General features: G+C 39.9%; 1 protein-coding gene across 1 annotated transcript in view; it reads left to right on the top strand.

Moving 5' to 3' along the window:
• The window catches only part of MYO1D (myosin ID), a 361,445-nt gene that overhangs the window by 152,402 nt on the left and 182,743 nt on the right, over window positions 1-26,300 (top strand). Inside the window, exons 15-16 of the mRNA XM_040244025.1 lie at window positions 2,855-3,021; window positions 12,881-13,088. Of these exons, the coding sequence (XP_040099959.1) occupies window positions 2,855-3,021; window positions 12,881-13,088 (375 nt within the window). The remainder of the gene's footprint in view (window positions 1-2,854; window positions 3,022-12,880; window positions 13,089-26,300) is intronic.

Here is a 26,300-nt window from a genome sequence, read left to right as displayed (position 1 = left end):
TAAATCCTATGGGGCGTGAGGCTTTTAAACCGAGGACACTTCCTACATCTGTCTGATACAGACCTCATCTCGTTGTGCCTAAGCTATCACCTGACTGCTGTGTGGGCTGCCACATGACCTTGATTGACACTGCCTGCTGGCAAGCCATGTTCTTGTCCTTCTGAGAACACGCCTGCCAAGTGTGGACTGTAAATCTTTTGAGTCAGAATGTTTAGTTAGACCTAGGGAGGCATCCTTTCCTTGTACCACCCCTCAACCACTAGTATCACAATGATATTTTATTACTATGCTTATTAACTTTATTATTTTGGAAGATTTACACCATAATACTGTTTCAGTGGTTACTCAAATTATTATGGTGTCATTTATAAAAATCTAATATTATTTGGTGCTTTTACCTCCTTCCTGGACAATGCAAGGTCCATAAAACATCTTAATTCCATTTGTCTTCCTCCCAACTTATGTGCTGTTTTAGTCATGTACTTACAAATATTTATTTCATTTATATATATGTAAATATATACAATATGTTCATATATAATTTTAAGTCTAAGATGATGACATCACCATCACCATTGTTACTGCTAAGTACTGTTAATATCTGTTTAAATTTCCTCATTTATCCCTTCTTTTTTGACCTTCATCTTGGGCCATTTTTCTTCTGTTTGAATTTTCTCCTGTTGTATATGAGGCCTGATGTTGACACATTCTCTGTTTTTGTTTACCTGGATATGGTTTACGTGTTTTCCTTCTTGAAGAATAGGTTTGCTAGGGTGGAAAATTCTGCACTGGCAGCCTTTCAGCATTTCAAGCATAATATTCATTTGTCTTCTGTATTCCATAGTTTCTTTTAAGAAGTCATCTAAAACCACTGATATTCTATTAGACTGTTTGTTGCTCCTTTAGGTAATCAGTCTTTTTCCTTCTGACTGCTCTTCTTTGGTTTTCAGAAGTCTTGCTGATGTACCTAGGTGTAGACTTTTTTTTTAATCTTGCTTGCAGTTTGTAGCACTTTTTCAGTTTGTTACAGCTTGATTGATTTTCATCAGTTTTGCCAAGTCTTTGACTATTAGCTCTTCAAATATTGCTTCTGTCCCTTTTGTCTCCTCTCCTTGGGACTCCAGTTAATTAAAGCATCTCACTGTATGTCTTCTATGCCTCTTAACCTCTCTTCTTTATTTTCTGTCTTTTTGTCTCTCCATGATCCATTCTGGGAAAATTCTTCTCACTTTCCTTCTAGTTTACCATTTTTTTCTTGAACTATTTCCAATCTACTCTGCTACTGGTCCACTGAGGTCTTAATTTTTCCTATTGTATCTTTAAGTCCTTGGTCTTCTCTTTGGTTTGGTTCTTTTTTATAGTTCTGGTTCTTTAAAACATTCTTAATATTTCCTTTTGTCATCTTGAACATGCTAAATATAGTTGTTTTGATATTTCTATCTGCTAATCCCAACATCTGGACCCCTGCAGATCTTTTTATTTTGCATATTGTTTTGCTATTTCTAATTCATGTTATCTTGGCTTCTTGTATATCTGATTAACTTTTATCTTGTTCCAAACATTATATTTGCAAAACTATTTATAGAAGTAATTAGAGGCCCGTTTTTGTATATAATCTTTGTCTAGATTTCTTTTGCTCCATTTAAGCATCTAAAAGCACTGATATTCCAAAGAAACTATTCCAATTTGAAGGACTGAAATGATTCAAAGCTGAATCGAGCACTTATATGTGCCAGAGCTGTGCCTAATATTTTATATTCTTCATTGCAATGTATCTTTATCATAGCTTCTGACTCTATTAAATTCTGTTACTTTTAATCATGTTTCTATAAATACACAAAAACTTGCTGTTTACTTGTCTCAATTACTTACACACTAGTTTTATTCCACTTCTACTCTTCCTGATGAATCCTAAAATATAATAATACAAAAATGTAGCTGAATGCCTGAGAACTTCCAAGCTTAAATTGAAAGGAAAGGAAGCATTTTTCACAAGTCTGTGCCTGAGAAATTAGAGTCACAAAGCCTAATTTGACACAGTTAACACTAATTACATGTTAGTCATAGTGTCTTTTTTTTTTTAATTTATTTATTTTTAATTGGAGGATAATTGCCTTACAGTATTGTGTTGGTTTCCGCCATACGTCAACATGAGTCAGCCATAGGTATACCTATGTCCCCTCCCTCCTGAACCTCCCTCCCACCTCCCTCCCCATCCCACCCCTCTAGGTTGTCACAGAGCACCAGGTTTGAGCTCCCTGCGTCATACAGCAAATTCCCACTGGCTGTCTCTTTTACATATGGTGATGTGTGTGTTTCCATGCTCCTCTCTCAATTCGTCCCACCCTCTCCTTCCCCTACTGTGTCCATGAGTCTGTTCTGTCTGTCTGCCTCTCCACTGCTGCCCTGCAAAGAGGTTCATCAGTACCATCTTTCTAGATTCCATATATATGCATTGAAAGAAAGTGAAAGTGAAGTCGCTCAGTCCTGTCCGACTCTTTGTGACCCTGTGGACGGTAGCCTACCAGGCTCCTCTGTCCATGGGATTCTCCAGGCAAGAATACTGGAGTGGATTGCCATTTCCTTCTTCAGGGGATCTTCCCGACCCAGGGATCGAACCCGGGTCTCCCGCATTGGAGGCAGACGCTTTAACCTCTGAGCCACCAGGGAAGATATATATGCGTTAATATATGATATTTGTTTTTCTCTTTCTGACTTACTTCACTCGGTCTAATAGGCTCTAGGTTTAGCCACCTCATTAGAACTGACCCAGACGCGTTCCTTTTCATGTTAGTGTCTTTAGTCCGAGATTTTTCTCCAGTGAAGCTTACCGTTTGCTGGTTTATTTCTTTAGGAACCGTATTACGTACGTTGCATCAAACCCAACGACATGAAATCCCCGCAGATCTTTGATGATGAACGCTGCCGGCATCAAGTAGAGTATCTCGGACTCCTAGAAAACGTGAGGGTGCGTCGGGCAGGCTTTGCCTTCCGCCAGACCTACGAGAAGTTTCTTCACAGGTGAGAACAGATGAAACAAAGAAACCCAATAGCACACTGAGACTTAGGGAGTCCTCCCTATGTTAAACAACGCGTCAGCTCACATCAGGCAGTCTAAATATTTGTTGAATGGACAGAATAGTTGAGGAAACTACAGATATGAAAAGCTTTCCTAGAATTGGCAAGAAACCCCTTGAGTTTGTGGCTTATGGACCATGGGGGAAAAAATGAATTCTTCATTGGGAAAATATAAGCAGGTAGTATAGGAGAAAAAATAAGGATTTAGAGTCATAGGTGGGTTGGAATCCTGGCTTATACCACCTGTTTGTTGCATGACCTGGAGCTAGAAATTTAACTTCTTTGTTTCTGCATTTGCAAAGTGAGTATAGTAATGCTACCTTATAAGGCTTTTGTTGTGAGAATTAAATTAACCAAAGTGAAAAGCCTAGGTGGCTGGCACATAGTAGATGTTCAGTTAATGCTGCTTATCATTATTGATATTAGTACCTATAATAATAAAAAGATACTAAGTAGATCATCATGAAAGTGAAAGTGAAGTCGCTCAGTCCTGTCCCACTCTTTGCAACCCCATGGACTGTAGCCCACCAGGCTCCTCCCTCCATGGGACTCTCCAAGCAAGAGTACTGGAGTAGGTTGCTATTTTCTTCTCCAGGGATCAAACCTGGGTCTTCCGGGTTCCAGGCATATACTATAACCTGTGAGCCACCAGGGATTTCCCTGTAGACCATCATGGAGGCCCTAAAATTAGTCTACCTGATTGAATCCTGGCTTTGAGTGGGATTTTTGACCTTGGGAAAATAATATAACTTTCCAGTTGCCTCTGTTTCCTATGTGTAGAATGGAGAAAATTAATTTTTTAAATGGGAATAATAATAGTAATTACTTGGTAAGGCTGCTGGGGGTGAAATCAGATAACATATATAAAATAAAACACCTAGAATGGTAAGCTGGCATATAGGAATCACTCAATACAAGGTGTCATTGCTATTGTTATTTATTATTGGTAACAATAATGCTAATTGACACCTGGGATCTTAAAAATAGTGTTTTAAATCCCATCTTTTCATTTATTTTAAAATATTTATTCAACATTTCCTATGTTGTAGACTACAGATTTCACAAAAATATGAATGAATAAACAAACACATAAAATATTGGTTGGTGAGGAGTCTCTAAGTAGACAGTAATGAATGTAAGGATTCAGCCATACAAAGGTCAAAGAAAAAGAGCAGGTGAAGCAGAGGAAACAGTGGAGAAAAGTCTCTCTTGCAGAAATAAGTGTCGTGTTTTAGGTACCAAACATCATCCTGTATGGTTGGAGGATGCTGAGCAACAGGGCAGTGGTGTGGGTTGAGATCAGAGAGATGGATGGGGGCCAGATCATTTACATGTTGTCATCCAGACTAAACAGTTTAGATTTTGGCCAAGTGTGGTAGAAAACCATTGGTGGATTTTATGCAGGGAGCCACACAATCTTATGGATGTTTTAAGAGATCACTGTGGCTGCTGTGTGAATAGGAAGCTGGGAGACATTTAGAGATGCTATTGCAGGAATCCAGCAGAGGCGGCTCAATGAGAGTGCCTTGAACAAGGAATTATTGTAGGTGCAAGAGTAGTGGACTGATTCAGGATAGGTTTGGGGGGAAAGTGGGCAAGACTTGCTGATGGATTGACTCAATGAGAGAGGAGTAGAGAGGGATGAAGGGTAACATGTAGGTTTTGACCTGAGCATCTGGATAAGCATGGTACCATTTTCTGAGATAAGAAAGATTGGGGAAGAGAAGTTTGAAGAGGGGGACACGGAACTAGGGCAAAGATGGAATCAAGATTTGTCTCTTGACTATGTTAGGTTTGAAATGGCTTCTAAATGCCTAGGTAGAAATACAAAATAATCTACTAGACATATAAATCTGGAGTTCTGTGAAGACTTCCAGGCTGGAAATAGAAAGTTTAGAGTTACTGATACATACATTATATATAAAGTCTTGGGACTTGATAGAAAAGAAGGTCCATGCCAACATTTAGGTTTGTGGTCTGACATGAAAGAACCAGCAAAGAGAAGAGAAGAAAAGAAGTGACCAACAAGAGAGAAGAAATATCAGAAGAGGCTTAGGTCACGGAAGCCAAGAGAAGATGGCATTTCAAGAAGAAAAGTACAATTATATTAAATATTACTATGCCATCAAGTAAGAGAAAAGCAGAAGCTTAACCATTAGACCAGGCAGCACAGAAATCAGAGGAGAAGAGCTGGTCAGAGCCCCATTTGAGCAGGATGGGGAAGTGAAGTGAGGAGTTGGATGTCCACGGATGTGTGTTGTGAATGAGAACAGAGAAAAATGGAAGCAGCAGCCAGAGTGGAATTTGAAGTCAAGGAGACTCTAGAAAATGTTCAAAATGCAGGTGGCGATGATACAGAACAGAGAGAGAAACCAGCCACGCAGAAGGGAGGGCGATAACTGAAATAATAACCTCCTTGAGAAGGCAAGGAATGAAATCCCAGCACAAGTGGAAGGTTGGTCAGCTTTAGATGGGAGCAGGGATCCTTCTCCCCTAGCAACAGGACGAAAGGCAGAGAATATGAAAACCGAGGCAGGAAGCCTCGAAGGCTGACTGATGCACAAATGAAGGTGTTCCTATCTGATTGCTTCTATTTCTTCTTGAAGTATGAGGCCAGGGCGTAAGCCTGAGAGTGAGGATCAAGAGAAGTGGTGAAGGAAGCTGACAAGGAAACAGAAATACTCATTTTAGAGAGCGGGAGAGCTTTCCCACTCTCTCCCAGTGGTTTTGCTACCAGGAAGACCTGAGCACCCATTTGAGATTTGAGATTGTAAGTGTATAGTAAGACACTGCCCCCCTGCCCCCAAGCATCAGCTTTTGTTCTCCACCAGTGTTCAGCTACTTGTATGCAGAAGTGAAAGAGATTCACGCTAATTGGAGACTCTTGGAATGAATAAAACTTTATAGCAGAATAGCCTAGAAAAATGAGACAATTTTCTGTTGATCAGAAAGTCATGCTCAAAACTGATCATTTTCTTTATTGAGATCATGCTGTTCTTTAAATTTGGTTTTTCTTTTTTATTGAGTCTGTAGAGTAGGAATGTGTTCATTCTGTCTTGATTTCAGTGTCAAATGATGTTAATAGGAAGATTACTCATCCCTTGTCATTGCTCAGAATTCTAGCAAGTACTCGATGGTAGTATTTATCTTTGTGTTGTCACCTACTTAAGATCAGCAGAAGTCAGGTATTAGAAAGACAGGATGGGAATGGGCAGCTATAGGATGGGGCTGAACTGAAAGAATTATTTATCTAAAATGTATATTTATCTAACTAAAAAATATCATGAGACAAAGAGGAAGCCATGGAGAATAGTTGAAGAGAATAAGCAAGCTTGATTTGGCGGGGACAAGGAATTTTGCAAGTGCATATCCTTACTCACTTTTAGTCTGTTGCTGTACTTATTTTACTTTCAACTCAAGATGCTTGGTGTGTTTTTTTTGGCAAAGAAGACATGCTACAAGGATTGGATTATGTTTTCTAATACTCTTGTAAAAATAGAAAAGGTTCAAAAGAACCTATGAATTTCAGATATGATAGTCTTAGGAGTACAATCTTAAATTTCCCATTCCCACTCCAGAACATCCCCCAGTGATATAAAATATGTGTATTTAAAGCCAAGTAAATGCACAGCCACACTATGAAATCAAAGGAGGGATGCTCAGTGAGCCTTAAAGATGTGAATCACTCCTAAATACAATATGAGGCAGACATGCAGACCCAGAAGTATGCTGAGGTCACAGATTTAAGGAAGGACTGCCTTGTGAGGCTTCAGCTGGCATTCAGGAGACATTTCAGCTACAGTCTGGAGTTTACCCCAGCTGCAGCACTGAGAGGTTGCTGTAATGGCCAGGACAAATAACCACCTGAGCAACTGCAAGGGAGACATCATCGGTATATTGGCCAAGATTCAGGAAGCAAAAGTAGCCACCTTACAAGAGGCCAACAAAGGCCAAGACGTGCATGTAGGAAGAAGGATTCTAGGGTAGGAGATGAGATAACAATCAAACATCTGAGAAAGAACAGACCAATGAGAAAGAACCAATAAGCTCAACAAATGCAAAACCTCAGCCCCAAGGAACTAGAGCAAGGAGCAGAAGACCTTGAAAAAAGCCTATTCATATTCTCAGAGAGATAAAGGAGAGAATTTTGGTCCTAAAGTAGGAATATGAAGTTCAAAACAAGAACAGGTTGTTGTTCAAAAGAAACAATTAGGGATTTGGAAAATGAAAACCAAATGAAGCACAATTGGAGTGAATTGTCCATCAATAGAATGAGCCAGCAATTTATAGTGTCATCATACAATGGTTACAAGTCCGCATTAAAGAGAATGAACAGGGACTTCCCTGGTGGTCCAGCGGTTAAGACTCCACTCTTCCAATGCAGGGGGCGTGGGTTCAATCCCTGGTCAGGGAACTGAGATCCCACATGCCATGCAGTGTGGCCAAAAAAAAAAAAAAGAGAGAGAGATAATGAACAGCTGATATTACAACAACAGCATGGATGAATAAAACATTATGTGAAAAGGCGTCACCAGAGAGTACATACTTTATGCTGCCATTTATATGAAGCTCATGAACAGAAAACAATCAGAGCTTTCGGTTGCGAGTTGGCTGGAAAGGGGGAAAGGTAATGGGGGAGCTCTTTGTGACTGTGTAGAGGATCTTCATCTTGGTGGACATGTCAGTTTCATGAGTGTACACATTTTTCAAAACTTACTGAATTGTGTACTTAAATGTGTACATTTTACTATACATAAAATTTACCATAATTTAAAAAAAATTTTTTTCAAACTCAGTTCAGTTCAGTTCAGTCGCTCAGTCGTCTCCGACTCTTTGCGACCCCATGAACTGCAGCACGCCAGGCCTCCCTGTCCATCACCAACTCCTGGAGTTCACTCAGACTCACGTCCATCGAGTCAGTGATACCATCCAGCCATCTCATCCTCGGTCGTCCCCTTCTCCTCCTGCCCCCAATCCACTAAACTTCTTTTAAATGAGTTAGTGAGCTAGAAGATCGAGCTAGAATATCAAGCTGAAGACTTCTCCCAGACCTCATCACAGAGAAAAAGAGATGGAACGTTCTAAAGAAAGGTCACACCAAGTGTTAAGTTTGATCCAGGAGGGCCAAAAACCATTTAGCAGGAGCACTAGAAGGAAAGAAGAGTCCAGGGGTCAGATTGAAAAAACACACCAAGTGTAAAACATACGAATTTTTTAAATGAACTTACGTTATGTTCACTTTCAGAACTCTAGGCATAATGAAAAATGCTTAGATTTCCCAAGAAGAAAGGCAAACTACCTATGAGGAAATGAGACTCATACTGTCATCAGACTTCTCATTAGCAACATTTAGTGTAAACAGACAAAGGAGCAGTATCTTCACGGTGAAAGGGAATGAAGTTTACACTTAGAATTTTATTCCATGCCAAGTTCAAGAGTGTGGGTAGGGAACTTCCCTGGTGGTCCAGTGGTAGAGAGTCTGCCTGCCAATGCAAGGGACACAGGTTCCATCCCAGGTTCGGGAAGATTGTATATGCTGTGAGGCAACTAAGCCTGTGCACCGCAACAAGAGATGCCACCACCGTGAGAAGCCCGAGCACTGCAACTGGGGAGTAGACCCCACTCACTGCAGCTGCAGAAAACCCACATGCAGCAGTGAAGACCCAGCACAGACCAAAAAAAAAAGAGTGTGGGCAAAATGAAAACAAAATAAATTTCCTGACATATAAAAGTTCAGAAAGTTTACTATCCCTAGACTCCTGAAAAATCTTCAAAAGGGTGTACTTTAGCAAAAAGGAATATAAGTGCAGAAGGGAAATGTGGAATGCAAAAAGACAACATTGAACAAATACGTCAGTAAAACTTCTTGTGACATCTATACAAGTGGTTTCCATTATAACAGGGTGCGGGGGGCAGGGAAGGATATCAGTAGTAATCATTTGCAACAAAAATTAAAATGGGAATGAGGAATATAGAGAAGTAAAGACTTGTACTGTTTATGGAAAGGATAGAAATGTTAATTAACAAGATAGGGAAAAGAATGTATTTCATATAAGTATAATATTTACATACACTGATTGAACTGAGGAACAGTGCTGTATGGGATAGGATGGAATGTGTGTAGGACACTGGACGAATGTTTTCAGTCTTGGTGGGAGAATAAGTAACATTTCCACAGTGAGTTTGTGTTTTTAGATTCTGCAGATTTATTTTGTAAGCTAGCTTTGAGCCTAGACTTCTACTTGTCACTTTCATTCTTTTATCAAAAGAGAGAAAGAAGGATTTTAAAGGTACTGATAACCTTAGAAGCTGCTAAAGTCTTCCAGGGAGGTTAAAAACTAGTTATCAGAAAGCAGATGAGTTCAGCTTGTTAAGTTGCAAGTTCAGGATGCTGGTTTGCTGGAGAAACTGGGGTTGTGCCCTTAACCATGGGAAAGAGAGGAAGGGCACTGTTACCCTGACATGTTAGCTGAGCAGTGTGGCTGTACGATTTCTTCTAGTTCCTGCAGAATGCCTAAAACTTTCAACACACACCATTACTGTCTGTTGACTCTTATTCTAGTTTCATAATTAATTTGCAAGTTTTTGAGTTTTATTTCCTTTTCTCATGTGATATTGCACATCGTTCCCTCTCTTTGTATCAGAACTCTTCCGTTTCTGTTTCTGCGTCTATCTGGCAAGTGACTAGACTTTTAAATGTATTTTTCTTCCATTCTTTTATTCAACACGTATCTCTGTCCTCACTGTGTGGCAGACAACATGATAGGCAGGTGGCATATAGTGAGGAACAAAACAAAATCTCCGCCTTTGTGGTACCTGTAGACGGACATTCAACAGACAGACCCGCAAATCAATATGATTACAAACTGAGATGAATGGTATGAGGAAAAGAAATGCAACTGGTTGTTTTAGGAATAATGGGGATGATGGTTGATGAAGGAAAATCAAAAAAGACTAGAAGATGGGAAGTCTCCACCTTTCAAAGAGTAGCTTTTAAAAAAAAAGCATTCCAGGGAACTTCCCTGATGGCCCAATGGCTAAGACTAGACCAATGCAGGGGGCCCAGGTTCAATCCCTGGTTAGGGAACTAGATCCCACATGGTGCAGCAAAGAGTTCGCACGCTGCAACTAAATATTTCAAATGCTGCAACTAAAATGGAAGATCCTGCATGTCCCAACTAAGACCTCACACAGCCAAATAGATAAATACATTTTTTAATATGAATTTATTTATTTTAATTGGAGGTTAATTACTTTACAATATTGTATTGGTTTTGCCATACATCAACATGAGTCCGCCACAAGTATACACGTATTCCCCATCCTGAACCCCCCCCACCTCCCTCCCTGTACCATCCCTCTGGGTCATCCCAGGGCACCAGCCCCAAGCATCCAGTATCATGCATCAAACCTGGGCTGGCGACTCGTTTCATATATGATATTATACATGTTTCAATGCCATTCTCCCAAATCATCCCACCCTCTCCCTCTCCCACAGAGTCCAAAAGACTAATCAGGATTTCCATTAAAAAAAAAAAAAAAAAAGTATTCCAGGCAGTGGGAACAGCATATACAAAGCCTCAAGCAAGAAAGAGGCAACCACAACACCAAGACCCTGAAGAAGGCCAAGGTTATTGGAGCAGAGCAATGAAAGCAGGAGGGCCGTAAAAGATAAAAGTGTTGTGAGGCGTTTGGGTACTGCTCTGACTGCTGAATATGCAGAATGGATTGAAGAAGAAATGGAAACAGTTTAGGAGTCTGTTGTTGTAAACTTGGTGGTGGCTTCTCTTAGGATTGTGGCAGTGAAGATGAGAGTAGCTGGATTTTAAACATGTTTTGGAGGTGGAATCAATAGACTCGATGATGAATGAGAAGGAATGATAGAGAAGAGCAGGAATCAAATGCGATTCCCAGGATTCTGGCTTTGGTAACCAATGACTTTGCGGTTGAAAGGACTGAAAGAGGAATTTAAAATGCCTTAAGGTCTATATAGGCCCTGGATATGTGAGTGTGAAATTCAGAATTGAGAACTGGGCTTGGGATAATAATTGCTTGAGTTGAAAAATGAAGTGGACGGAATAGATGAGGTGAAGTGGGAGGTTGTACATAGAGAGAAGAAGGCTTGATATGAGCCCCAGGGCACTCCACCATTTGGAGGTCCAGTAGTGAAGAACAGTAACCAGAAATGAGATTGAATCCAGGAGGAATCCAGGAAGAGCATGCTGCCACGGAAGCTGGCAAAGAAACTAGGAAAAGAGAGAAATATCAAGAAGGAGGAATCAGATGCCCCTTAGATACATATTATCTTAACCAGAAATGGGTAAATTCCTAGGAGGAAAATATGAAGAGTCCTGGAAGGCGCAAAAGTAGCCTTGAACCAATCCTTGGTTCTTGGGTGGGACAGCTGGACATCTTAGCCAAATTTAACGCGTGGGAACCCAAAAAAATACCCGCAAGGATTTGTTTGTTTTGTGATTGTTTTTCCCTATGCAAATTACTTCTAAAGTTCATATAGAAAAATAAACGTCCAAGAATATCTAGAAAGACCTTTAAAAGGAAAAGAAAGAAAAAAGACCACTGGGTATTAAAATATAACATCTATAATTAAAACCATATGGTACTGATGGGCAGAGAGAGCAGTGAAACAGACCAAAAAGCCTAGAAATGAATTAAGGTACATATGAAAATTTAGCATATGATAAAATGGCGTATTAACTCAGAGGGAGAAAGACGGACTGTTTAGTAAATAATATTGGAAATAGACTTTTTTCAGAAGTAAAGTTGGATCCATTCCATATACCAAGATAAATTACAAGTGAATCAGAGCTCCAAATGTAAAAAATGGAAACATACAAGTCCTAGAAGAACCCCTAAGTGAATTACCCTGTAATCTAAGTGTGAGGAGAACCTCTTTCACTAAGACTTAAAATTCAGATGCAATGTGTGAAAAACATACTAAATTTGACTCCATGTAAACAACTTTGCACCAAGGGTAGGGGGAAAGCACTGTGGTAGGCAGCCTTCCAAGCTGGTCCCAATGATCCCTGCTTCCTGGTATTCATGCCCGCGTACTCCTTTTCCCAGGAGAGTGGGCTGCCCCTCGTGAATTGCTTCTAGCAAAATGGAATATGGCAAAAGTGATGGAGTGTTGCTTGTGAGATTAGGTTACGCAAGGCTGAGACTTTGACTTCCATCTTGCTCATGATCACCGTCACCAAGAAGCTAGTGTGTGGTAAACTAACTTATAAGAGGCCCACATATTGAGGAACTGGTGGCTACTTGTATGTAGAATTGCAAATGATTTTTGTGTGTTAACCTTACGTGTAAAACACAGCTTAGTTTTCTTTTACTGATGATAGTTTATCTGAAGATCTGGTTGATTTCCTTTGAAACGAGTCATGTTGTTCTTAAGAAATGTTTTCAAAAACCCATGATAGAGGCATCCTTGTCTTGTTTCTGTTTGCAAAGAGAATGCTTCCAAGGTTGCCATGTTACCGATAATATTTGCTGCAAGTTTTTGGCAAATAGCTTTTATTAAATTAAGGAAAACCCTTCTAACCTTGGTTTAGTAAGATTTATTATCCTAAAGGAGTATTATATTTTATTGAAGGCTTTTTCTGTGTCTCTTATGAGGCTAGTGAAATTCATCTCTATTCTGAGTTTGCTAAGAAGTTTTTCTTTTTTCCTTTCTATGAAGCATGAATTTTATTGAATAGCTTTTCTGCATCTATTGATACCACATGGTTTTTCTCCCTTAATCCATGTCCTGGTTTGTTTTTTCCCTCCCCCCCCCCCCATCAAGGTACAAAATGATCTCTGAATTCACCTGGCCCAACCATGACCTCCCCTCAGACAAAGAGGCTGTCAAGAAACTGGTCGAATACTGTGGCTTTCAGGATGATGTGGCTTATGGGAAGACCAAAATTTTCATTCGAACACCCCGAACATTGTTTACCTTAGAAGAGCTCCGTGCTCAGATGCTTGTAAGGATTGTCCTGTTTCTACAAAAGGTAATCTTACATTTTCTATATGAGGATAAGGCTTTGATTTTATGTTCTTAAAAATGAGTTGAATGCTTTCTTTGATTCAAGAAATGTTCACAATGATGTATTATTTTTTGCGTATATGCATCTCTTAGAGTGTTTTCTGTTGCCTTTGCACATGGAAGACTTACTTGTGTGAGTTCAATTTTTTAAAATATCTTTTTACATTTATTTTTAATTGGAAGATAATTGCTTTACAGTGTTGTCTTGGTTTCTCTAGTACACAGCAACAAGAATCAATTATATCCTCCAAATGCCAAAGATATTTCATCTTCTGATATTCAGAATCAGAGAAATGTCTGAAGTAGTCTGATTTTTGTCTCGTGGTTAATTGGATTGTTACCCTCATCTTAACTGCATAGAGGGCTTTTTTCTGTCTTGTCATTCAAAAGCTTGACCAACTCGTTTGAAACCAGCTGTCTCATTCGTCATGACCCACCGCCAGCCCTTGAATGAAGTGTGTAATGCTGACTTAGCACTGCTCCTAAGATCAGGGTACCTGTCATCATTGATCTGCACAGGGCCCCTTTTCATTCCATTCGCTCACTCAGATATTTCTTTTTATCCCCCTTACCCATTTCCATACCTTCTGTATGAAACGTTTTAATGTGAAAATTGATACATGCATACAAAAAGAATTCATGTCCCTCTGTGAGAATGGAGTATCCATCAAGGGAAGGGCGGCTGGGTTGTTGGGCATATGTAGACCTGGCTGCTCCTCTCCAGGATGCCTGCCAGTTTGCACATCGCCAGTTTGCATATAGAGGTTACTATGTGCCCACATCATTTTCAGTATCATCCAGGTACCTAGATTTTGCCAGACTAATAAGTATAATGAGATCTCGCTGTTTTATTATATTTCCTCTTTCTCTGATTACCATTAAACTTGAGCATCTAATTAAATGCTTGTTTGCTTTTGGAGGTTTCCTATAAACTGCCCATTCAGACCTTTCATCCAGTTTTCTTCTGGAGTTAGTATCATTGTTTGTTGATGAGCAGGAATTCCTGGACTGTTTCAGACATTAGTCTCTCTTTCACTTCAGACATTATAAATATATTCTCCTACTGTAGGGGTTCTATTGAACTTTCTAATATGCTTTGTTGAAGAGACTCCTTAATTTTGACATAATTGAAAATCTTCAACTTTTTTTGCCTTATCCTTTGTGTTTTGGAATGTTGTTTAAGAGGGCTTGCCTTGTCTCCAGGTCACAAAGGTACTCTCCTGTGTTTTCTTCTGTGAACTGTATAGTTTCACCTTTCATATTTAGGTCTTTAATCCATTCAAAATCCACCTGTGTGTGTGGTTCTCTAAAGGAATCCAGTTTCACTTTCTTCTATATGATGAGCAAGTTTTCTCGGTGTCTACTAAGTAATCTATTCTTTTCCTGGTAATTTGTGATGCCACTTCTATTGTGTATGAAGTTTTTATATGTACATATATATTACATGTATTCTGTTTCTGAGCACTCTGTATGCTGTTCCATTTTTATATCTGCCTCTCATTACACTAAATGACACACAGTTTTTATTGTCATATGTCTTAGTATATGATAAGTCCATCTTCTGTACTCTTTTTTTTTTTCTACTCTTTATTGAGGTTGATTATTGTATACATATACCTTTATTCTGTAATATGAATTTTAATGTGTGTTTATTGAGTTCATGAAATTCAACAATACTGTTTATTAGGGTTGCATTGAATTTATAGATTAATTTGAAAGGATTAACATTTTTATAATATTAAATCATCTTAAGAGTATAGAATAGGCTTATTTACATCATTTTATTGACTTTTAGACTTAAGAGGGACCTTATGAATTCATGGTAAATTCCTAGATACTTTATTATTTTTGTAGCTGTTGGGATTTCATTACTGTGTTTTTATTAGATTTGCTACATGGCAGTGTTGGTATAGAGAAAGAGTATTGGCTTGCATGCATGTGCTTTCATGCTCAGTGGCTAAGTCATGTCCAGTGCTTTGCGACCCCATGGTCTGTAGCCATACAGGCTCCTATGTCCATTGGATTTGGCTTATCTTAGTTTATCTGTATCCAAAATGAAGCCTTTCTTGATTCATATTTATTGATTTTATTCATTTTTCTGGGTAAAAGATTACATCATGTGCAAATTATAAAAGTTTTTCTTCCCTCCCAATTGCCAAGATGTTTCTAAGTGTTGGTCTTGTTCATTTATTTTGCCTAGAACTCAGAAAAAAACTTTTGGAGTGGAATCTTAAAATTCTGTTTCATCTTCAAACAGTTTTCTTCTGTTAATTTTTTTAAAATATTGCCTTTACTCCGTTCTGTTATCTTTCTTAAGACAGCTTGTAAATTTGCAAGTTTTTTATCTGCCATAGTAAGTTATTTTCCCACATCTGTTCTGTATATATCCAGATCCTTGCTTTTGATCTTCAGTGCTTATCCAGGGGGATGGTTTGTTGTCACAGACCTGACACTTTGTGTTTCTTCTTTTATACCTAGCTAAGAGATTGACCGGATTCAGGCTTTGACTTGAAACCAGGATGACCATACCTCTCAGTCTGATTGGAACCCTCCTGGTTGATGACTGTTGTCTGTTATAAATATTAGTAATAACCCTATCATTCTCAAAGTGCTATACAATAGGTCGTTACTAGTTATCTGTTTTATATATAGTAGTGTGTATATGTCAATCCAATTTCCAAGTTTATCCCTCCCTCCCTGCTGCTGCTGCTGCTGCTGCTGCTGCTAAGTTGCTTCAGTTGTGTCTGACTCTGTGCAACCCCATAAACGGCAGCCCACCAGGCTCCCCCGTCCCTTCCTACCTCCTGGTAAACATAAGTTTGTTTTCTACATCTGTGACTTTGTTTCTGTTTTGTAGATAAGTTTATACCATTTTTATTTAGATTCCACCTATAAGCAATGTCAGGTTTCCCTGATGGCTGAGCAGTAAAGAACCCACCTGCAAGGCAAGAAACATGGGTTCAACCCCTGGGTTGGGGAGATCCCCTGGAGAAAGGAAATGGCAACCCACTCCAGTATTCTTGCCTGGAAAATCCCATGGACAGAGGAGACTGGCAGGCTGCAGTCCATGGGGTTGCAAAGAGTTGGACACAGCTTAGCAACTAAACAACAACAATAAGCAATGTCACAGATTTGTCTTTATCTGAGTAACTTTACTCAGTGTGACAACCTTATGTTCATCCTTATAGTTGCAAATGGCATTATTTCGTTCTTTTTTATGGCTGAGTAGCATTCCATTGAATCTTTCTCTCAGAATTTTAGTTTTGCTCATCTGGTAGCTTCCTAATTAGAGGATGGTGCTGCTCCTGCTTCTGAGTCACTTCAGTTGTGTCCAATTCTGTGTGACCCCATAGACAGCAGCCCACCAGGCCCCCCTGTCCCTGGGATTCTCTAGGCAAGAACACTGGAGTGGGTTGCCATTTCCTTCTTCATTGCATGAAAGTGAAAAGTGAAAGTGAAGTCGCTCAGTCGTGTCTGACTCTTTGTGACCCCAAGGACTGCAGCCCACCAGGCTCCTCCATCCATGGGATTTTCTAGGCAAGAGTACTGGAGTGGGGTGCCATATGAGATCATAGCAAAATTGATGCAATCTCAAAGACAGTATGGGCTTCCCTTGTGGCTCAGCTGGTAAGGAATCTGCTTGCAATGCAGGAAACCTGGGTTCATTCCCGGGGCTGGGAAGATCCCCTGGAGAAGGGAACGGCTACCCACTCGAGTATTCTGGCCTGGAGAATTCCATGGACTCTATAGTCCGTGGGATCGCAAAGAGTCGGACATGACTGAGTGACTTTCACTACTACACTACAAAGGCAGTATAGAGCAGGACAAAGGAATGAGTGAAGGAGAAAGTATGGAAAAGAGTGAGAGAGGAAAAGGGATGATGGAATGCCAAGAAAGGCTCCTCACGCTGTGAAATAAAATGCTCAGAAGGTAGGCTAAAATGATATGTGATTGTTTCTAATTTTAAAGTGCAGTTCTAGATGGAATTGTAGGGTTAATGACCTTTTCTTTTTTATTTTAAAATAACAAATTTGGTTTTCCACTAGCAAACTGATACTTTGTAAATATTGTACAACATATAGGGTTCTTTTATCAATAGATCAGCAGTGTTTTCTTATAGTTCCTTAAAAGAATTGGTCTGTTTTGGCTTAGTTTTGGACTTATATTTTCTTAGAAAATCATTCAGTTTCTCAAACCTAATTCAACAGAATGGAACAAAGTTGTCTCTTATGTTTCTTTTCATTTCCTTTTTCATCATTCCTTCAGATCACTCATTTTGTGTATTTGACTGGTTCAGTTCAGTTCAGTTCAGTTCAGTCACTCAGTCATGTCCGACTCTTTGTGACCCCATGAATCGCAGCATGCCAGGCCTCCCTGTCCATCACCAACTCCCGGAGTTCACCCAGACTCACGTCCATCGAGTCAGTGATGCCATCCAGCCATCTCATCCTCTGTCGTCCCCTTCTCCTCCTGCCCCCAATCGCTCCCAGCATCAGAGTCTTTTCCAGTGAGTCAACTCTTCGCATGAGGTGGCCAAAGTACTGGAGTTTCAGCTTCAGCATCATTCCTTCCAAAGAAATCCCAGGGCTGATCTCCTTTAGAATGGACTGGCTGGATCTCCTTGCAGTCCAAGGGACTCTCAAGAGTCTTCTCCAACACCACAGTTCAAAAGCATCAATTCTTCGGCGCTCAGCCTTCTTCAGAGTCCAACTCTCACATCCATACATGACCACTGGAAAAACCATAGTCTTATCAACTTTAGTTAGTAATGTATTTTCAAGAACCAGCTCTCTTGTTAGTGCCACCATTTTCCTGTTTCTAATTTACTGATTTTACTTTTTATTTTCATCAATTCCTCTTTTTCTAGAATGTAAAAAGAAGCAAGCAGGAGATTCTCTTCCTCCCAGTTCTGGAGTTGGACATTTCATGCATTTTATTCTTTCACAGTTATTAATAACAGACTATGGAATTTGTTCTGAGAACCACTTTTACTATATCTATAGAATTTCATGCATTATTATATACCTAGATTTCCTATTTCCCAAAAAAATGTTATTTAAAAAAATTTTTTTAATCATTTCCAGGTGATGAATGTTTTGAGTGTATTTTCTTCATTTTCTGACATTTTTGGTAATTTTTCAGTTCAGTTCAGTCGCTCAGTCATGTCCGATTCTTTGCGACCCGATGGACTACAGCACGCCAGGCCTCCCTGTCCGTCAACTCCTGGAGTTTACCCAAACTGGTGTCCATGGAATCGGTGATGTTGTCCAACCATCTCATCCTCTGTTGTCCCCTTCTCCTCCCGCCCTCAATTTTTCCCAGCATCAGGGTCTTTTCATATGAGTCAGCTCTTCGCATGAGGTGGCCGAAGTATTGGAGTTTCAGCTTCAACATCAGTCCTTCCAGTGAACACCCAGGACTGATCTCCTTTAGGATGGACTGGTTGGATCTCCTTGCAGTCCAAGGGACTCTCAAGAGTCTTCTCCAGCACCACAGTTCAGAAGCATCAGTTCTTCGTTGCTGAGCTTCCTTTACAGTTCAACTCTCACATCTATACATGACTAGTGGATAGCCTTGATTAGATGGACCTTTGTTGGCAAAGTAATGTCTCTGCTTTTTAATATGCGGTCTAGGCTGGTCATAACTTTCCTTCCAAGGAGTAAGCGTCTTTCAATTTCATGGCTGCAGTCACCATCTGCAGTGATTTTGGAGCCCCCCAATATAAAGTCAGCCACTGTTTCCACTGTTTCCCATCTATTTCCCATGAAGAGATGGGACCAGATGCCATGATCTTCGTTTTCTGAACGTTGAGCATTAAGCCAACTTTTTCACTCTCTTCTTTCACTTTCATCAAGAGGCTCTTTAGTTCTTCACTTTCTGCCATAAGGGTGGTATCATCTACATATCTGAGGTTATTGATATTTCTCCTAGCAATCTTGATTCCAGCTTGTGCTTCCTCCAGCCCAGCGTTTCTCATGATGTATTCTGCATATAAGTTAAATAAGCAGGGTGACAATATACAGCCTTGACACACTCCTTTTCCTATTTGGAACCACTCTGTTGTTCCATGTCCAGTTCTAACTGTTGCTTCCTTACCTGCATACAGATTTCTCAAGAGGCAGGTCAGGTGGTCTGGTATTCCCATCTCTTGAAGAATTTTCCCCAGTTTATTGTGCTCCACACAGTCAAAGGCTTTGCAATAGTCAATAAAGCAGAAATAGATGTTTTTCTGGAATTCTCTTGCTTTTTCCATGATCCAGCAGATGTTGACAATTTGATCTCTGGTTCCTCTGCCTTTTCTAAAACCAGCTTGAACATCTGGAAGTTCACGGTTCACGTATTGCTGAAGCCTGCCTTGGAGAATTTTGAGCATTACTTTACTAGCATGTGAGATGAGTGCAATTGTGCAGTAGTTTGAGCATTCTTTGGCATTGCCTTTTTTTGGGATTGGAATGAAAACTGACCTTTTCCAGTCCTTTGGCCACTGCTGAGTTTTCCAAATTTGCTGTCATATTGAGGGCAGCACTTTCACAGCATCATCTTTCAGGATTTGAAATAGCTCAACTGGAATTCCATCACCTCCACTAGCTTTGTTCATAGTGATGCTTCCTAAGGCACACTTGACTTCACATTCCAGGATGTCTGTAATTAATTAATTTTTAGTTTTACTGAATTTTGATCATGGAATGTTAAACATACTATTTCTCATTTCTGGAATGTATTGCATTTGGAGGGTCTAGTGAGCAGTCACTTTTTTAACGTAACTTGATAAAAGGTGTATTTCCTTTTTCTTTTTGATATTTTTGTTATGAAAAATAGTAAATATTCACAAAAGTAGGAAGAGTAGTGTCCGCATCTCTTAGCTTGAACAAGGATCAGTCCTTTACTACTCTCATTTTATCTAGTATTCACCACATGTTTTTATATGTTTTTGGTCTGGTGTTTTTGAAAGGAAATCTAAGTTACGTTATCATTTTGTCCTTACATACCAGTACCAGATAAGGATTTTAATATACTATTATAATACTATATAAAATTAACCAGAATTCCTACATATTACTACAGCCTAATGTGTAGTTTGTGTTGCTTATTCCCAGTTGACTTAGAAATGTCTTTCTATACGTGGTTAGAGATTCGAGCTAAGGCACTTTCAAGAATGAAACACACTGATCTTTATCACATTAATTATGATTTCCAGTGATGTATCATTTCATCCTTAAAAAATGTATATTTTAAAGACTGGCCTGGTTGGTTTATTCTGATTAGCAATTTAATATTATTTGTATGTTCTTATATTTGTTAAATTTGCATTTTACACACTCCCATTGTTGGATTATATTATAGCCCCAAACATACAAAAGATCTTGTGAAGAGTTAAAAATGGTTCATTAAAGCATGAATATGTCATGAAAACAGCAAATGCTGAAACTGAGAATAATATCACTATTAATTATAAGTAATCTCAAAGATTAATATAGGTCTGAGTAGAATAATTTTGTAAATCAGCCAGAGAAAAAGTGTGAATAGAATCATTATCTGAAAATTAGACTGTACGGGTGTAGTTATTCACTTGGCCCTGTTCCCTGATGTATTGTTTATTGTGAAACTTTGTCAAATAGTAGCATGAAGCTGTGGGGCTCTCACATCCTTTTCAAACAAAGCTCACCAGCTTCTTTGAGAAACCAATCAAGTGTTTGATTTCTCACACTAAAAGCAAAATAATTACTTTTGCCCTTAAAGTGTAAAAAAAAAAAAAAAGACACCTACTGATACAATAGTTAATCTTTACTGGCTGACAGGCACTATTCTGAGCCCTTCATATATATTAACGGAATCTTTACAAGAACTCTGTAAATGAGTGTCTATCACTACATAGAGTAGCTTGCTGGACATCACACCAATGGTGAACCCCACAGCTGGGGTTTGAACCCAGTGGTCCAGCATACGCTCTCTTCTCCATTACTCACTTACAACATAGTAGCATCATTCAGAGTGTGCTCACTCCCTATAGGAAAAACAGGTATGCCTTACACTGTTGAAGGAAAGTTTGTAAAACCAGCCACAAAGATGATGATGGCATCATGAGCAGAGAGAAAGAAGAAGGTAATTTGGCAAAATTCCTTTATTGAATGACCTGGGTAGACACCTAGTGATGTCTGAGTCATTGACTCTTGGATATATGAACTAGGATATGTCTTCACTACAATGGAAGAAAACTGCTATTTCCTATATGAATCAGCTCTTGACATATGTGTGGTAATGAAAAATGATCAGTGACTCTTTTACAGAGAATTTATGCTCCAGGAGAAGAGAAGTGACTTTCAAGCCAGGAGCAGATTGGGAAAGATGTGTGTGGATGACTGTAAACAAAGCATAAGCCAAATTACAGGAAGGGAGGGGGAGGCTTTCCTGGGCGGTAAGAGCGGTTGCCCCCAATGCCAGTCCACTCACTGCTTTATTCATGGGGAATATTTATGGTTAAAAATATGCTGCTTGACCATGACTAAGTATTGAAAGAAATAAAGAAAAATGTGCCCTTGATCAAATGATGATATGTTTTTTCAGTAGATGAAAAGAAATGGGTAGCAAGTGTCTTTTCCAGCACTGTGATGTATGGTTGGGTGGGAGAAGGGCACTCATGCATTTTCAATGAGTAATAAACATGAATTTTCCCATTCATTACTGAAGAGGGATGTACAGTGAACAAGACAGGGCTTCACCCAGAGAAAGCTGACAACCCAGTCAGGAGGGTGATGTGTTAGCACTCAGACCAGTGCAGTTGAGTAATTATGACTCTGTTGAGTAGGTAATGACTGCCAAGTGGGCTCAGAGACCAGCCACCTACCTGAGCTGGAAGAGAAGGCTTTCTGGATGAAGTGAGTGAAAGTGAAAGTCGCTCAGTTGTGTCTGACTCTTTGCAACCCCATGGACTATACAGTCCATGGAATTCTCCATGTCAGAGTACTGGAGTGGGTAGCCTTTCCCTTCTCCAGGGGATCTTCCCAACCCAGGGATTGAACCCAGGTCTCCCACATTATCGGTGGATTCTTTACCAGGTGAGCCACAAGGGAAGCCCAAGAATACTGGTGTGGGTAACCTATCCCTTCTGGATGAAGGAGAGATGCCAAAAAGTTTGAGAACCACTCTGTCAAGTTTACATTTTACTCAGAGTCCATTTGTAGGGAAGATGGCTCTTCATCTTTATTCCATAAACCATTTGTACAGGTTGAATTCATTAGAGTTGGGTCATTGGTGTCATAGCAGTTAATTGTCACTATGGTTATTGTTTATAAACTTCCTATGACAAAAATAGGGAGCAAGTGTTTCTACAAAAAATATTCAAAACTATTTAAACAAAAATATTCAATATTGTGTTCGATAATAAATGTAGACTAGTCCTAGCCCTTTGGATTATTAATACAAAAACTGCCCCTTCAATGTTAGAGGAAGGTTCCTAGACAGCTGGTGCCACTAACAATTGAGAGAGAGAGAAAAGGAACAGAGGCAGGAGCGTATTTGGAGGAAATTAATAGTTTGCAGCATAGTTCGAAGTGCATCTGAGACATTCAAGTCAAGATGCACAGCAAGTTGGATGTATGAGTCAGGGAAGCAAAGGAAGTGGCAGGTTTCAGCAGTGTCAAACACAGAGTTATGCAGCAAAATAAAGGGCTTGAAAATGCCCACGTAATCTGGCCATTGGAAGATCACCAGTTTATTAATAACCAGAATGTCAAAAATGAGTGGGGTGAAAGCAGAGTATAAGAGGAGAAGAAAAACACAGCCAGTATCAGAATCCTCCAGCAAGAAAGTGTGTGTGCGTGCGTCTTAAGTCGCTTCAATCGTGTCTGACTCCGCGCAGCCCTCTGGACTGTAGCCCACCTGGCTTCTGTGTCCGTGGGATTCTCCAGGCAAGAATACTGGAGTGGATTGCCATGTCCTCCTCCAAGGGATCTTCCCGACCCAGGGATCCAACCCAATCTCTTACATCTCCTGCACTGGCAGGCAGGTAGTGCCAACCTGGGAAGCCCCCAGGAAAGTGTGAAAAACATTTATTGGTAAATCGTGGTAATGGAAATAGGTATGGGAAAGGATGGATGTTCTTTATGAAGAAACCAAGGAGTATTTCCTATCTACAAGACATTTAATAACTGATTCTTGAATGTTGAAGCGTTACCCCTACGTGTGTTACTAAGCAGTGCCATTAAAATAACATTACTCAGTGCAAGTCATTGATTTTTATTATTGTGAAGAGAATTTCTGTTGACTTATAATGTTGGCCAATAACTGATGCCGTTTAGTATTTCAGTTCAGTTCAGTTCAGTCGCTCAGTCGTGTCCGACTCTTTGCGACCCCGTGAATCGCAGCACGCCAGGCCTCCCTGTCCATCACCAACTCCCGGAGTTCACTCAGATTCATGTCCATCGAGTCAGTGATGCCATCCAGCCACCTCATCCTCTATTCTCCTTCTCCTTATTTACATATTGACAAATGCAAAGCCCTTTTAGAACAATAAAAATGCTTCAGCAGCACTGGAATGACAGAGCATCCTTCCTCCCTCCCTCCCTCCCTCCCTCTCTCTTTTCCTGCCCCCACCTACCCTTTTTCTCCTCCCACCCAACTGATGAATAAAAAAGATAAAAGCATATTTGGAAAGTAATGACGACATGTCAAAAATAATTTGTTTCTGATTTATCTCCTCTCAGATAACTGCCAGGAAGCGACCACTGCCACCCCTTCCCCAGCCCGCCCCACTGTAAGTTGCAAGCAGATGATTTGCTCTCGCGAAAGAGCCACAAATCCGTTGCCTGGGTGATACCTCATTACTAAGGCAACCAATTTGGTGCATCAGTGTGAATCCCAATTTTAAAATGTAATTATGTCAAGATATGTACATATGCTTGAGATTTGCTTAAAAGAAATCTGTTCCCCTTTGGAAGAAAAACATTTCCTATGTTAGTTGAAAGAAAGGAGGAAATACTTTTATTCTTTGTTCACTCAGATACCTCTTTCAGCTGAGCTCCCCACCACGCTTAACGAAGGAGCTTGCAGTGGTTCTTTCTCACTTTTTTTTTCCAACTTGAGATCTTCCCTTTCCAAGACACTTCTCTCTTGAGACCTGTCACTCATAATCTACCAGCTGTTGTCTCCATGACAACATTTTCTGGCCCCTTAAAGTGGTGGAAGGAAAAAAAAAAAAACTCTGGCTACATTTTCCTAGCACTTTTCTTTTTTAATTGCTGGAAGCTCAAGAAATTGACTCTTTGCAAGGAATTAATTAGTGAAAGGGAGGTGATTCGATGAATAGGTGTTTACATTAAATTAAAAACTAGTGAACAACTCGGTGAGGATTGCCATTCCAGACTCAAATGAAATATCTTACAGTTAGGAGGCGTACACCAAAAGCTCATCTGGAGGAAGACAGCCACGTCAAGCAAAATACCATCGAATCACTGCTGAGCAATTAATTTTTCTTCCTCCTTGACAAAAATTATTGTTTAAAAATTAAAAGCATATTTGGGTGCAGGGAGTATTTAATTACCAACCTCATGAAATAATGAAATCCAGGCAACTCATATGCATTTGCTGAAGCTTCCAGTTAGCTCAGGATTCGGGTTTGTACGCAAATCCAGGAACCATTCTTATTTGGGGGTTCCAGTGTGACTGACCCTCCACCCTCATTGCCTACCTGTTCTTTATTCCTCAGTCGGGTGACTGTATAAGGCTTCCCTGGTGGCTCAGATGGTAAGTGTCTGCCTGCAATGCGGGAGACCTTGGTTCTATCCCTGTGTTGGGAAGATCCCCTGGAGAAGGAAATGGCAACCCATTCCAGTACCCTTGCCTGGAAAATCCCTTGGACAAAGGAGCCTGGTAGGCTACAATCTGTGGGGTCGCAAAGAGTCGGACACAACTGAGTGACTTCACTTTCTTTCTTTGGGTGACTGTGTCATCTAGGTAGCTCCTATATAAGTTCCTTCTGGTTCTTTGGGAAACAGTTGGGTGACAAATATTAAAGGCAGCAAAGAAAATAGTATAATGAGTATTCATTATCTCACGGCCATGCTGATAGTTCATGTAAAATGTCACACACACACACACACCCCCCGCAAAAGGTGATTTTCAAAACTGACTTTTTTTTCAAAAAGTACATACTTTTGCCACATAGTCCATTAAGCTAAGACACTTTGTCGGCTTCCCTGGTGGCTCAGCAGTAAAGAATCTACCTGCCGCAGTGGAGAAACAGACATAGAGAACAGACCTATGGACACGGGCAGAGGAGAAGAGGGAGAAGGGGAGGTGTATGAGGAGAGCAACACAGAAATGCGCAATACCAAATGTAAAATAGACAGCCAGTGGGAATCTGCTGTATGACTCAGGGAACAGGGGCTCTGTGACAGGCTGAAAGGTGGGATGGGGAGGGAGGTGTGCGGGAGGTCCGGGAGGGTAGGGGACGTGGGTGTACCTATGACTGATTCTTATAGATGTATGACAGAAAACCACAAGATTCTATAAAGCAATCATTCTTAAATTAAAAAATTAAAAACAAGAAAGAATTCTACTTGCCAATGCATGAGACTCAGGTTCAGTCCCTGGGTCAGGAAGATTTCCTGGAGAAGGAAAGGGCAACTCACTCCAGTATTCTTGCCTAGGAAATCCCATGGACAGAGGAGCCTGGTGGGCTACAGTCCATGGGGTCACAAAAGAGTTGGACACAACTTAGTAACTAAACAACAACAACAGCAAGATACTTTATGGGTGGCAAAATAGATTCTAATGTCCTAATAGGTATATCATAGAATCTGTGTGGTTTAAGCATAAGGGCTGCGAGGTTAGGGTTTACTTTAGCTTTTTCTTGCTACAGCAAACGTATGTAACTGCTACCAAGAAATCTAAGTGTGTCAGAAATGGCTTATATTCTTTGTCCTGGCACATTTAAACACATTCTGCTTGGACTAGTAAGTTTTGCTAACCAAAATAAAAAATTTATGAAATATTCAGCACGTTCTGGGATATGTATAATTATTTATTGCATATATTTAGAGCCTACAGTTTCTCTTTATGGGGTAACATAGAGTGGCTTTAAATGCTATCTTTTCAATTTCAACATGTGCAGAATATAAATACCTTTAATGTACAAAAGGCCCTTCCAAAGAAATACTAGAAAATGGAGGGAGAATAT

Source organism: Oryx dammah, unplaced genomic scaffold, assembly GCF_014754425.2.
Source record: "Oryx dammah isolate SB20612 unplaced genomic scaffold, SCBI_Odam_1.1 HiC_scaffold_8, whole genome shotgun sequence".
In the NCBI taxonomy this organism is placed as follows: domain Eukaryota; kingdom Metazoa; phylum Chordata; class Mammalia; order Artiodactyla; family Bovidae; genus Oryx; species Oryx dammah.
This window is presented reverse-complemented; position numbering and strand designations above follow the sequence as displayed.